The sequence below is a fragment of the Streptopelia decaocto genome (assembly GCF_964273445.1).
Source record: "Streptopelia decaocto genome assembly, chromosome: 1".
In the NCBI taxonomy this organism is placed as follows: domain Eukaryota; kingdom Metazoa; phylum Chordata; class Aves; order Columbiformes; family Columbidae; genus Streptopelia; species Streptopelia decaocto.
In genome coordinates, this window is record NC_138663.1 from 156,803,310 (window position 1) to 156,818,510 (window position 15,201).

Below are 15,201 nucleotides of genomic sequence, written 5' to 3' on the forward strand. Positions count from 1 at the left end.
AACCAGCAAAACATGCTATGATGAAGAGCAAAGAACAAGCTTTTGCTACAGATCTTTGCTTCCCCCTGGTGCAACGGAGAAGTTCTCCCCAAAGCTACCCTCAGAATCTCACAGGCAAGTGTCCCAACCTTTGTCCTATCACTGCGCAACCTGAGGCTAATCCTAAAATGCGACATGAATGAGAAAATCACCTCTAAGTCTCCACACTCCACCCTGAACTCATTACAAAGCCCATGAATCCTCCTCTTCCACAACCCATCACTTTTTTTGGCTGTCAATACCACTTTCAAAGTACACAGAGTTAAAGAATACTTGTGACTGTCTATCACGGAGAGAGAGAGGCTTATGGCACAGCTGCGCAGGTAGTTGCAGCTTCAGAAGCCACCACTGCACTAATGAGAAGAGTATGAAAGTTGTGGCAGAAGCAACAGCTATATTTTAAAAAATTATTTCCTGCTCCCTGTCTGTTCACCAGTCGTAGATGAAGAGAGCGAGCAGATGAGAATGTCAGAACAGGCAGCCAGACCAAGCCAAGCTACTGTTTCTGAAGGGCTTTGGGGGGAAAAACTTCACCCCCCTGACTGCTATTCTGGGCCCAAGACTCAAGCATTGACCTAGAAGAGGACCTCATTGCTAACGCCAGCTGATGAACAGTGGCTGCAGAAGCTCAAATTAGCTCAGGACATTTTTTTGTGGGGATCCCTACTGAGCTTACACTAGTGCTACAGATGAAACACACTGTATAACAGCTTTTTTTTTTTCCCCCACTGTCACCTGCAAACTTCCCAAACCCAGCTACTATGAGACAGACACACCACTTTCATCCAATTACCTACTGGGGGCTACTATAATGGCATGAAACACGCATGAACCACCTTTTAATGCTGATACAAAAGTTCTGCAAATCTTTTAAACCACAACTGATGCACATCGAATGCGCAGTACTTCCCAAATGCACTGATGGAATCTCTATTTTGGGTAGAATTGTTATTTCTGCATTAAGCAATCATGCATACATTCATCTACTGTATTCCAAAATCTAGCCAAGAACTTGAAGTAGGTTTATCAGCCGAAAGTGATATTTCAAAATGGTCAGAGTTTTCAAGAACTCTTGCCCACTATTTTCCCTTCCGATGCAGGTTTGTTACACATTAAACCAAAATAGCATTTACAGCATTAGTACCTCCTCCTGAATGCTTGACAACCTTGCTTGTCCTTTATTGTAACGGTCGATGAAACTCACTGTCAGATATTCAAATCTGAAAAGTATTTTTTAAGTGCTTCCTTGACACTAATGTGTACCTTTGGGAGACTGGAGTGATCTCTAGACATGAGAAGTAAAAGCTTGTCTTTATTATAACCACACGCTGAGCCCTGAACAGCAGCCGAGAACAAATGAGAGCAAGCCATGGAGGGAGGATGACAAGAGATACAGACACCTGTAATACTGCTTGGGGAATTTGGAAGACACCAGGAGGCTGTGTGCTGACTGGTAGGATGGAATTTAACCATATGTTTTTTTACAGTTTGTTCAATCCACTAGAAGTATTTTTTCAATATTTCATCCTTTGGGGGAAAAAAAAAAAAAGTGCGATACCAGAGGACCCTGCAAAAGCAGTGAAATTAGTGCTTCCTGAAGGTAGTACATGATTGAATGAAGTATTCTGGGTCAGGAGAGCAGCTCTTGCCCCTGGTCCAGGCACAGAGCACAGGCACAGGAAGGGGACCCTGTGTTCAGACTGTCACTTCACAGCGTACTCTGGTGGTTAATAGTCATCATGCCTGCAAGTGAACACAGTAACAAGAGTATCACCGCAGGAAGAGTTTTTCATCAAAGGCTTATAAACTTAGTGCAGAAGCTGAGAAGTGAATAATGTTAGTATATATATCAAGAAAGTCAATGAAGAAACCAACTGTGATAACATTTTAAACCTATTTTTAAAAGGCACAGGTAAGACTATAATCACACCAGTTACCTATACTTACTGTTACCTATACACTTACTGTTTAGAAACTACTTGTTTTAGCCTAAGTCACAAAGTATAAAAGAATGAGGAGCTACAAAAAGGAAAAAAACAAAAACAAAAACACACAAACAACCCCTTGGTTCTAAAAGGAACTTTCGAAAAGAAACAGAAAATGAAACAGGTCAAAGTTAACAAAAATACCTCACTGAGCAGCCTCTTCTTCCGCCCAACCACAGAGCATATTACCATACTAGTATTAGCATACAGTGTCAGAAATACCAGGTATGGCTACACCACAACATCACGTGGAGATCCCCATGCTAGGTTGAAATGAGCCAGCTCTGCAGCGCAGCAGCAGAACAGCCACATTTTTTGTGGTATATAATGCGTGGCTAATTGAACTGGGGTGGCTATGCTGCTCCCAGGACTCAAGCTATTATTTTGAACCAAGTTGCACTGTGGCATGCTGATATACAAGCTAATTTGTTTTCCCACATAGCACTGTACTATACAATATTGTTATGCACAGAAGTCAGATATATTCAATGCATACTTGATGTTTCCTTCAGTCATACCACAAAGCATCAACTTACATACCTTTAATATTTTCCTGACGCCTGTGCAAAACACAGTTCAGTCTTGCAGGTTACACAAGCAGAAGAGCACAGCATTCCCCTGTTGCCTTGGGGATTTTTAACAAATTACTAGCACTGCACTACAAGGTTCACTGGGAGGTAGGAGCATAAGTTGCATTAGCAGAAATGCTTGCACTCAAGTTCAAAGGACTCCATTCTCTACTACTACATGAAGTAGCTTGTATGCGGTAGGCAAAGTAGTCAGATATTTTCCAGATGTAGCAAGGCTTTAAAACATGAACTCAGATTTTACCTTAATAAAGACCAGCTCTGAAAGGTTTTTGTACTATACTCATGTGCAGTGTTGCACATGGCATGAAGAATATTGGGAGGGGATATTACAGTGTCTGCAGAAAAGTTTGGTCTTGGTCTTAGAGGTTTAAGTTGTTTGAAAAGCCTTGGTGTCTTATAACGGAGAGCCTTCTGCATATCATACTTTGCCCCTGGGACGCAGCATGTTGGAGAACAACCAGCAAATACAGCTAAGCAGCATTACAGTAAAGCAAACATCTGGCCCAGTGTCAGCCTTCATGTGCTCATGTTGACCTTTGCAGAGCCACTAAGTGTTCCAGCAGTGTTTGTCCTGAGACTCCAGTTGCTGGCAGACTGCAACACAAGAAACTGGTCTGGGTTGGGCACCACGGCCACCCCACAAGCTCCTCCTCAAAGCCTGGTGCTGCAGCTTCCTTCCTGAACACACCACAATGTAGTTTCACAAGTCAACTCAACTGGGTTTTTGTTTTCTGTCATTTGAGTATGCCCATGCTGTGCTTCCTACTAACCAGAGTAACTGGCTTTTTTTTTTTTTTTTTTTCCCCAGGGCACACCAGTTCCTCCAATATTCCAGATAACAGAAGCAGTTTGCCTGAATGAAAGCAAACTGTCTTTGTCCTTTTAAATTGTGCTCTTCCTTGTTTCCTGACTTCCATATTGCATAGCTGTAACGTGTACCAGGTAGGTTTATTTTCACACCTCCTCATCCAAAATTGTGTGTTATACACTAAGTAGGTGTGTTATTGGTCAGTGTCATCAAATGCTGATTCCATTAGGAATTCACCATATCCCTGCTAGCAAAGGACCTACTTGTCAGAACTGGCTCACATGCACCCAGGGTTGGACTGTTTGTTTGTTGGAGTGGTTTGCTTTTATATATGTCTCTTACAATATCACTTTTCAAGAACCTCTTTGCCCATGCATGTGATTTTAAAAACACTGATTTTAAAAAGCACAGAAAAGGACAAGTAGGACAGAGGATTTATACCAGGAAACTCTTAAACTATGATAAGAAATACTAGACAAACACATTATGCAAGAACTCAACTTTAGTGCTCAAAGTCATGAGACATCTTAAAAGGCACATGGACACAGTCAATGACTTCACTACACAGGCCCAGCTATCCAAGCATGATTTACAAGAAAGTCTAACTTCAGCAGAAGCAGACAAACTTATGAGTAATACCTGAAGCTGAATCTGTGGTAATGAACTGACAAATTCGGAATATTCCTTAGATGAAGATAATATAATTCACCTTACTGAACTGTGGAGCCAGGATGTGAAATGAACTTGTCTGTGTAGCCACGTATCATAGTGTAGCATCCATTGGCATCCATAGTACAGAGATGATCCATAAAGTTATATCAAGCTAAGTAATATAGAAATAGTTTGTACTCACTAATAACTTCAGACATTGTTTGTTCAGCATAGTAGTGGTATTTTAGCAGAAATGAAATTTGGCCATCAACCAAGCAAAGGTCTATGTAACAAAAACAGCCAAAGGGTCTATCTATGGCTACATGTAGATGATGTTTCTTAGGACCATTTTATCAACTAACTGTAAATAATGCAAAAAACAACCTTACCTTGAATGACGAACAACAACAATCAGGACAGCTACAGTAGATAAGTGGGCTTCACAAAAGCTTAGGTGAGCTAAACTTACTCTGTTAAGTCTGTAGTAGTATGTCAGAGCCATCTTATAATACAAAAGCAAAATGCATTCAGAATTAAGAAACCCGACAGAATTCTTGGTCTGAAAAACTGGAAATGCAGTAAACTGCACAAACAAATAGACAGCTGAACTCCTTTTTTTGATGAAATCAAAATACTCAAGTTTTTCATTTACTCACTGAAGATTTGTTCATGCACACCGAACACGCAGACAAATACTTTTCCAAATAAATGTTATAAATAAATTGTGCTAAAATGAAGCTACGGTGTCTTCCTCCTACGTTTCCTAGGAACAGTACATCAGTATACTGCTAAGTGACATCCGTCTACCAAAGTTCAGTCATCTCTTCTGTCACATTTTGTCATATTAAATCTTTGGAATATTAAACATTAACTTAATTTTAACAAAAACACAGGCTTTTTATTTGAATTGCAAGCTGTCTTCTCTTGATTACACACGGTTACCATGCCTGGGACATAATAAAAGATAGCATTGACTATAAGGTCAATCAAAGTTCCATGTATTTTTATAGTAAGAGGAATAATATATGATGAAAAATGTCCAAAACTTAATATTCTAACTAAATTATTCTACTTGTCAAAGACAAGTTTTAAATGCATACTTAATAAGCAGCTTGAAAATAACCTAATCATGTCAGTCTCCCTGTAGTTTAAAAGAAGAGTTTTTATTTTCATCAAAACAGCAAGAGATAGAGAGGCAGCCTAGAAACACTGAAAAGACAGGATGCAAAAAGGGGAAAAGGGACCAATGCAGTATCAATCAAAAGGAGGTAGGCTTTGTAGGACATTGATGCAAGTACATAGATCAAATTCAAAATCAAAGAGAACATAAGGATTCTTGAGTTACTTCTCTCATTTAGACCTCTAATGACAACACAGACTATTAGATTCATCTTTATATTGTTTCCAAAACCTCCTGGAATTATACTATATAGTCCACTGCTATTTATTTTGGATTATTGTAAAATTAGCAGAAGAAATAAACAACAAAGAATTCAAAGAACGTGGACAATAATATCCTCATCCAAGATTCTATCGACCTTCACTAGATTAATATCACCAGATGGAGCAATAAGTTTACAGCCAGCTGCAACTGCTGCCATTATGAGCCACTGGTTCCTCTGCTATCTCTTTCAGAAAAGTATTAAATGCAATTCCAAGAAGTAACTAAGCAGAAGAATTTACATTAATCAAAATACTTCAAATAAGTTAAATAATTGTTTAGGTTCTGATAAGCAGCTTCAAAATCAGAAAAAAGTTTTTAAAAAGGTGAGCAGGCCAAACCTAGACTTGCCTCTAGAAATCTGGGGACAAGAGGGGCTCTGGCATTCTTGTTAAAACATTTTGTATAACAAGCCCAGTAAGAATCACATTAGCAAAATGCAGTAGAGCTCTGAGGTCATTTGTTGTTTGTTTCCCATTGCTGAAGAAGGGAACGGTGAAAACAAGACAAAAAGAATACAGTAGCCTCTGACATTTTTACCACCACATCAATGTCTGCAGATGCTAAAGCCCTTAATCTACTAGAAATATCATCAACAACTGGGTCACTTTTTAAAATGATCTATTATACATATAGCTAAAAAGAGTTTAGTATTATTTTTACCAAATGGTGTTGTGATATGGCTTTAACAAAACATTCTAGATGTTAAAAAGTCTGTCAGAGATGGCACACTAGGGTACAGAAGCCTTCAATCTGCCCTGCCATTCTTATGACTGTTGAACCAGGTGTCTACTGATTTTACCTAAAGTCTCTGACACAGGCTCATTTATCCATCATCAGTGCCCCAACAATTGTGTGTCCCTGCCCTTCTGCCAGAGGTTCCTGCTCCCAAGACCCAGCGGCAGAACAGAACACGGACATGTACGCTTCCCTGATGAAACACCAGGCACCAATTCATTAACTGCCTAAACCACCAGATTGTGCACATCAGTGACTGAATCCTACATACCTGCTGCTACTTCAGCAGACACTTCTGCTTCAAAGGCAGAAACAGAAGTCTGAGGGCACAGGGACATCTTAAACTGCCATAGCTGTGCCCGAGGTGAGCCTATGTCACTGCCACCTATGCCTCTACTAGAGTTTGTCAGTGCCAGCCACATCTTAATGTGAAACATCACTTCAGGTCAACAGGTGAGTTCAGTAAGAGTGTATGTTGTATCAGTTTTCCAGAAGAAAAAAAAATTAAATTGTAAAACATTTACTTTTTGCAGAACTACATCTTGTCTAGGTTTTTCTCCTAGTACAAATACATTTCTTATGACTACAGTTTTCCACTCATCCTTCTGATCGACCTATCTTGGAAAAAATTTTAAATACTGATCACGACTTTCCACCCATTCAGCCAAACAAGGATACTTCTCACCCCATCTCTGTCTCATAGAACTATACACAGACACATGCCACCAACATTGTTCTTCTACAGTGTCTATTACTAGGGGGAAAACAATTAAAAATCAGGAGCTGTGAATCAAGTACAGTGTTATTAGATCCATCTGCAAAAATACTCCGCCCCTTCCTTGGGAATCCTCAAATGCAACACAGCTACAACTAATACTCCTCCTTAAATGCCAGATTTATTCCTCTCTAGTTGGAGGGTGCTTTTACACTCAGATTGGGATTCTGTGTGAATCATGAGTTAGTCAGCAAAGTTTTGGTTATCATATGTCCCAGCCTGCTCTGAAACCTGCAGTGCCAAAGTCCACACAGCAGACAGCTCAGTTCTTAGCTGCTGTTTCTGAACGCAGCAGACCCTTCATCCTGCAGACAGGCTCAGCAGTGACCCTCAGTGCCTGTGAGGTCTGTTCAGGTAGCAGCTGGGATATGAGATGATTGACACAGACATTAGGTTAGACATTAGAAAAAGGCTGGATATCATGATAAGGATCTTCACCCCAGAGGGTGGTGCAGCACTGGAACAGGCTCCCCAGGGAGGTGTCACGGCCCCAAGCCTGACAGTGTTCAAGAAGAGACTGGACAAGCCTCCAGACACATGGTGTGAACTGTGGGGTTGTCCTGTGCAGGGACAGGAGTTGGACTCGATGATCCTTGTGGGTGCCTTCCCACTCAGGACATTCTATGATTCTATATGCACTATGTAAAATTTAAGTTAAACAGAGGAAACATATTTGCCCTTAAATCTGTCTTCCCAATAAAGTGGTTTAAACAATAACCTACTTTTCACTTTAAAAAGATAGTTATTTTTCTTCTCTGATACATCTCTCGGTATGTAAATACATACACCCACACATCCCGGGCTGGGCCGTGCCGGCACAGGGCCGCCTCCCTCGGGCACAGCCCCTTTGCCGCCGGCCGGACCAGGCATCACAGCCCGGGCAGCGAATCCCCCCGAGCGCGGCCGAAGGCACCGCTGTGACCGCCGCAGCGGCTCCTCCTGCGCCCGCACCGCCGGGCGCGGCCCCTCGCGGGACACGCCGTAAAGCCCGAGTTTAAAAGTCAAGCCGAGGCCGGGCTGCGACCGCGGGGAGCGGGGCCAGCGGCTGCCCCGGGGGAGGCGGCGGCGGCAGCAGCAGCAGCAGCGCCGCGCCCAGGCCGGGCGGCGGGAGCGCCCCTGTCCCCTCCTCCCCCACCCCGCGGCTTCCGCAGAGGTCACGGCGCGGCCGCCCCGCCCGGTGCGGTCCCTCACGGCGGCGCCCCCCACCCCGGCAGCGTCCCGTCCTCCCGCAGACGGAGAGGGCCGGGCCACCCGCGGCGGGGGAGACACCGACACACCCCTTCCCGCCCCGTCCTCCCCGCGCTGCGGCGGGGCCGGTACTCACAGAGCCCGTTGGAGCCGGTGCTGGTGAACATGGCGCCGGCCCGGCCCAGCCGCGGCGGGCGCCGCTGGCGGAACCACCCCCCCTTTCCCCCCTAGAGGCCGGGCAGACCCTGAGGAACCGCGGCGGGCCGGGCACGGCGCGGGTAAGGCGGCCGCGATGGGCCAAACACCGCCGTCAAACGAGCGGCCGGCGCCCCCTGCCGGGCCCGCCGGGCGGGCGGGGGAGGGAGTGGGGGAGAGACGATGGGGCCCGACGCCCCTCTCCTCACCTACCCCGCCTCGCCCGCCCGACGGAGCCGATACGATCGTCTATAGACGGCATACATTCTCTTAATTAGCCCACAGTAAGGCTGGGGGCGGCTGGTGGTGGCTGCTCCTGCCAGAGGGCGCTCGCAGGCCCTGAGGCACAGGGAAGAGTGCTTCAAAGTTACGAGGTAAAACGTAAGTTGGAATAGAATTTTGTCAGTTGGAAGAGACCCTCAGGATCATCGAGTCCAACTATAACCTAATTCTGGCACTAAACCATGTCCTAAGAACCTCGTCTAAACACCTTTTAAACACCTCCAGGGATGGTGACTCCACCACTTCCCTGGGCAGCCTGTTCCAATGCCTGACAACCCTTTCTGTGAAGAAATTTTTCCTAATATCCAATCTCAGCCTTCCCTGGTGCAACTTGAGGCCATTTTCTCTTGTCGTATTGCTTGCTATTTAGGAGAAGAGACCAGCCCCCTCCATGTTACAACCTCCTTTCAGGTAGTTGCAGACAGCGATAATGTCTCCCCTCAGCCTCCTTTTCTCCAGGCTAAACAGCCCCAGTTCCCTCAGCTGCTCCTCATCAGACTTGTGCTCCAGGCCCCTCACCAGCTTTGTTGCCCTTCTCTTGCTACTTAGCCTACACATATTACACATAATTACTCCTGCTTTTATGAAGATTATTTAACTTTGAAATTGGGAGGTGCCTTGAGGAAGCCTGACTCCTCATACTTCAGAAAACTACTGACACCTGAGGCTCAGCCTAATTTTGGAGGCCACCAGGTCAATGGCTGCTGAGGAGCTATGAGTCAGTGCTCCTTACACCTAACAGGGGCAAAGTCAATGCATTCCATGAGGTCTGGAGAGCTTTTCAGGTGGTCAAATGAAGATGTCAGCTTCAGGGTGAATTTAATTGCTCCCTGTGCTCCAGTGACTGTATGAAACAGATCACCAGTAGCTGTAATGGTCAGTTATTCTACCAGCAGATCATATAAGGTAAGCCAAATTCCCGTTTTCATTCAGATGTGGTATAACAAGGCTGAAGTTATTAAGGCACCAAATTTCAATGACATTTTCAAGTCTGTGTATAAATCTGTGTTTACTGAATTAAGTCCTATTAGGCATTTAAAAGGTGATGATGCTTTGCTCCATGCTGCATCATAGATATCATAGAATCATAGAATCATTTCTGTTGGAAGAGACCCTCAGGATCATCGAGTCCAACCATAACCTAACTCTAGCACTAAACCATGTCCCTAAGTACCTAGTCTAAACACCTTTTAAACACTTCCAAGGATGGTGACTCCACCACTTCCCTGGGCAGCCTGTTCCAATGCATCACAGACGTCAGTAAGAAACAGAAGGTTTTGCGCCCTGTGTGTGTGCACTGAGGGCCTCAAAGTCACGTTTAGTGTACCGCAGTACAAGACTGAGAACAAATGTCACTCTGGAACTGGACAATGTGACTTGTCAGCTAGGTGACAATTTTTAAACAGGCAACCAATAGTAAGAATTTTATAGGTAGGTAAAAAAAAAAAAATTAGATTACATAAACTTTTCTTACATAACATCAAACATGAATATGCCTTTTAATAATTACATTCAAATGCAACTATTAAATAGCACTTGTAAATGTGAGGATCCTGAGTCGTAGACAAAATTTCTTAATATTGTCAAGGGGACATAAAAAGTTCTTATGCTTGGATCCACAAAGACTTAAGCAAAGTTGAGTGTTTCACTATGTAATTTTAAAATGTTCAGCTCCCATCATTAATTTCAGATTTCTGTCGCTCACTTGTCCTCTCTGTACAGGGCCCGCAGGCAGGCAGGTAGGAATGGGATTCAAAGGCAGCTCACAGAGCAGGACACGTGTCTAAACTAGCCAGAAGGAAGAACTGAAACGACGGTGCATTCAAAATCCTGACTCCCTCCCAGGCCGCGGTTCTTTCCTCAGCAAAGAATCTAAATTGGATTCACAGCACGAAACCCATCATGTACGTTGTGGCTTTGGCTGCAAACAACTGGCTCTTTGCTGTTAAAGCACAGCTGGAAGAAGTGATTTGCTACAGAAATTCTCTTCCTTTCTTTCAAATGCAAATAGCTCTGGCAGCTGTATATTACTTATGCAAACTGTCTTGCCAGTATGCTGCTGAATGCGCATAACCGTACATATGTCACTGGCAACCCTCATTTCTAAGAAAAGGGAAGGTAAATAATGAGGTGCAAAGCCTGAAATACTTCCAGTGTGAAACCTCATTGGGAAAAGCTTGGGTGAGTCCTGAAGCTTTAGGGATCTAATGAGGTACTCATGGATTAATTAATCACCATTCTGGAATTCTTCCGACCAACCTCCATTTAAAGTAATTAAGCCTTTTTGTGGATCTGGCTTTCATATAGGTGAGGATAAAACCTGAAAACTTTTCAAGCATTGCCTGTGTAATAGGCTTAGGATTGCTGTTTTAATACTGAAGATAAAGCTTGCTTTTGTTTCTTTTCACAGTCACACAGAATGGTGTGACAGAACAGTCATTAATTTAGAGGTTTACAGTACCGATAGCCAAGAACTAGTGTTCTGTTTTATAAGCTCAGTTTTTTAGATTTCCCTATATTGATGTCCTACAAGGTAATAATATTGAGGAATTCTTCTCTGCAACGTTGTGCACTGGAATTGGATTGAAGTCAGAATTATTAAACAGACTAGAGACATGCACATATTTTGCTGAATAGGAATGCATTTGGGCAACTATTTAAGAGCCGTTTTGAAAGCAGCTCTGTGGACTTGTTACCACTGACAGATGCAACAAAACTGAATAAGTAGCAATAGCTGGCAAGCCTCTCTCAACAATATACCAAAATACTTGCATATTTGTCAATACTGCTGGGATACAGGGAGCTGGTGCTGAATTTATTTGCTGCTATCTTATGTAAGATATATAAGTTTATTACTGGGTCTATGAAACAATTATATCCCTTGTTTCAAAAAAGATTTATTAAGTCAGTTTTTCTGAGATTAGATCAGATGAGATACACTATGCGTTTTTGAGAAACTACATACCCCACACTAATAATTACAGTTTCACATACTGATAGAACAGTAGAGGAAATGCAGTTTTTGCCTTCAGATACGGTGCCAAGCAGAGAGGCTTTTTTATCCCAGCACCATCAGTGTCAACTGGTAGTGTGTCATAAGAATTATGCAAATGGTTTGTGTTATTTAAATATACAGTGTTATCCACTTTGGAGTTAAATGAAATCATCAGTCCTCATGCTTGCCTTGGAACACATCCCAGAATAGGAAGGCTAGCACTTATCTACTAATCTACTCAGAACAAGCTTAGAAGGCTTTGACACTGCTCAAATGTCAGCTTAAATATCTCCATTTGTTTATCACATCTAATTAGTGGGGTCAATTTGGTCTGCTCAAAATAAAGTTGTTTAAATTTCCTGCTCAAAAGAAAATCCCAGGAGACTGGAATTTATATTTCTAACTGTTTTCTACCATAATTAGGTGGCTTTCTTCTCTTAATTTGTGATGTTTTTGAACCAACTCTTAATTACTAATTAATCTCTAACAGTCAGATGCTCCCCCGCCATAAAGAATGAAGGATAGTGGCAGAGTAAGCCAAGGTGGAAATGTAACACCTCACTCAAGAATTTTCTGTCTGAACTCAGTGCAGGTTAATGATTCTGCAGGTTAATGGCAGGTGGTCTGTGCCTCTTTGACGTCTGGGGTTTCCTTGGCATTCATAGTAGTCCTACAGCTATTACAATTACCTGAAATATTAGCAGATACCTGAAAAGAGGTTAATGTTAAACTTAATGATTTCAGTAACTTCTCCTTGTGGTTTCCAATCCTGTCTTCAGTTACAGAGGACTGTAAAAAAGAAGGCTGTGCACCATATGTACCCTACAGAGGAGACTTCTGTGGCAGTGCAGTTTGTTGACAGCAGCTTGCATGAGAACGGGAGGAAGGGCAGAAGGCAGAGATTCACTGGGCTGAAATCAGATTGATTGGTCCTGTGCCTTTCCAAAATCAGAGAATTTCTCTCAATCCCTCAGAAGTGAATAAAGCTTTGTACTGCAGCAGACCTGTTGTCCTCTTAAACTATGGTGAGTTCATTTTATTGCACGGATTTTTATTTTTTTACTGTAGCTAGAAGATGCAGAACATTTTTCTAGATCGTTTCTTTCCATGTAGAGCCTACAGTTCCATGTAGGCTTACAGTTAATGTGAGGAATAACAGAGTGGCTAAAAGAGGACCTCTTAGGTGTTTCTTGGGTTCTAAAGTGTGCAAAGGAAGGGAACCTAGTGGAAAAAATGGCACTGAAAGCCTTAACCGTCGCTTCCCCTTTAACAATTGACCATGCAATCCTAAGCACTGACAGTACATGCACCCAGATGTTGGCATCTCTGTGTTGGGGGCCAGCACCAAGCACTTGATCAGCAGCTTTATCTCCCAACACTATAGTAAAACACTCCCTCAAAGCTGTCCTTAAATTCTCTGCTGCAGAAGCCAGGCTATTTATTTCAATTTAGGCTGGGATCCTGTGAAAAACAAGGCCATATGGTGGCATAGCCAGGGCCTAGATCCTAATGCAAACATATTAGGAAAGCAAGTTGAGGATAGGCAAATTGATTCTCCTGTTTCTTAATTGTTGATTTTTATCTCAGTTTTTATGTTTAATGCTCTGTGATCATGTTCCATTTGACTTAGGTGAGACCTCATTCTTGTAAGTATTAAAAATGCGCTGGCTCAGCTGCCCTTGGCTGAGCAGCTGTCATTGGGTTATAGATCGCTCATCTGAAGGGCTTAATTTACTACAAGGCAAATTGCAAAACATCAGTAAGCGTCAATAAAATGGCGAAAGTTAAGCACAGTGCTCAGAAGACCCAATTAAGGAATCCATTAGGAGGGCAAAATATTATGTATAGCATTCCATAATGCAACATACTTTGCATATCTGTACTCTGTTATGCCTACTAGAGATCAAGCAGTAGCCATCTATTTCAGATTGAATTTATGTCAAAGAGTACCTTTGTGACCTGGAGTATATACTAAATTAGCCAAGATAACTATCAGCGATAGCAAAACACTTAAGCCATTAAGAAATAGAAAACAAGTTGCATTGTTCCATACAGGTATGGCTGTGCTGAAATTGCCTATTCTGAAAATTAGATTTCAGAAGATATCTGTAAGAGTATTCAAATGACTTTTTTTTCTCCGTGATACCTATCCATATTTCTCAGATACCCTCCTCCTTTTGCTCTGTATCCATATTTTAGTCCTATCTGTGTATCTGCGCACAGTGCAAAGGTTATTAAATGCCCATATTTACACTCTGAGGCAAATCTATGTTCAAGGAGATATATGGCCACCCACATCATAATGTTATCAGGCCTGTAGCATGACACTGCTAAGAGATCAAAAAAATGATAAAGCTTCAAGCAGTTCTTCTCCCCACATGTCATCTTATTCGTATTTCATTTAAGTTTGAGCATGAAGGAATAGTGTTATCTTTTTTTCCCCTAACTATGATTTCCTACACCAAAGGATGTTGGTGTTCTTATAATTTATTAAAATGCAATGATCCCTCAGAAGAACTTGTACAAAGTTAAATGATGTTCCCCCCAGAAATGTACTTGCATGATATTTGCAAGGGAAGTGTGTGGGCTTCCAGGAAAAAAACATTCCTGGGGTTCCTTTTTTCCTCCAAAAATGTTAGTAATGACAAAGTTAGATGCCAAAATCTATACCATACAACAGTGTAAAATTTTGCCCAGCTGTGGTCTTTAAATTGCCATCAGAAAACTAAACTGCTTTTCATTATCTATTGTAAAACAAAAATCAGTGTATCGATATATCACGTTTAAATACAGCAGAGACATTAGAAACACCAAAAATATGGCTTATTACAATTATTCTTGATCCTATGCTATACTTTTTCCAGCATGGGCCAGTTTCTGTTTGCTGCTACAAGCACTGTGATGCTAGAGAGAATTAGATCTAGTCTAAAACTGAAATATAAAACTAATTAAACTCAGAAGCCAGCATTCTTACTGTTCCTTTGGTTCCCATCTCTGCACGTAGGAAGTATTTCTTGTTTTTCTTGCTGAACTCAGTTTATTAATACTATACTTCAATATTTAAAAAAATATCTAGAGTACTTTATTAATTTGGGTTGGGGGCACTACAAAATGTGTCCAAGTGGGTTTTGAATGTCTCCAGAGAAGGAGACTCCACAACCTCTCTGGGCAGCCTGTTCAGTACTCTGGCAACCTCAGGGTAAAGAAGTTTCTCCACATGTTTAGAAGGAACCTTCTGTCTTTCAGTCTGTGCCCATTGCTCCTCACCCTGTCATTGGGCACCATTGAAAAGACTGTTCCCATCCTCTTGACACCCACCCTTGAGATATTTGTAAGCATTGAGATCCAGGGGGCTCTCTGCGCTGCCTTCAGCCTGCCTGACCAGCCTGGGCTCCATGCTCTGGGGTGACTTGGTGGCTCCTCTCCAGCAAATGCACCTTGGCCCAGGGGGAAATGAGACAGCAAGCAGCAATTCACAGGGAGAGGAGGAAGTGGAAGGCCTTATTTGAAGGGG

General features: G+C 42.5%; 1 protein-coding gene across 1 annotated transcript in view; it reads right to left on the reverse strand.

Moving 5' to 3' along the window:
* The window catches only part of UBAC2 (UBA domain containing 2), a 104,340-nt gene extending 95,870 nt beyond the window's left edge, over positions 1-8,470 (reverse strand). The window contains exon 1 of the mRNA XM_082043315.1: positions 8,352-8,470. Within this exon, the coding sequence (XP_081899441.1) occupies positions 8,352-8,382 (31 nt within the window). The 5' untranslated portion in view covers positions 8,383-8,470. The remainder of the gene's footprint in view (positions 1-8,351) is intronic.
* Between the last annotated feature and the right edge of the window lie 6,731 nt (positions 8,471-15,201).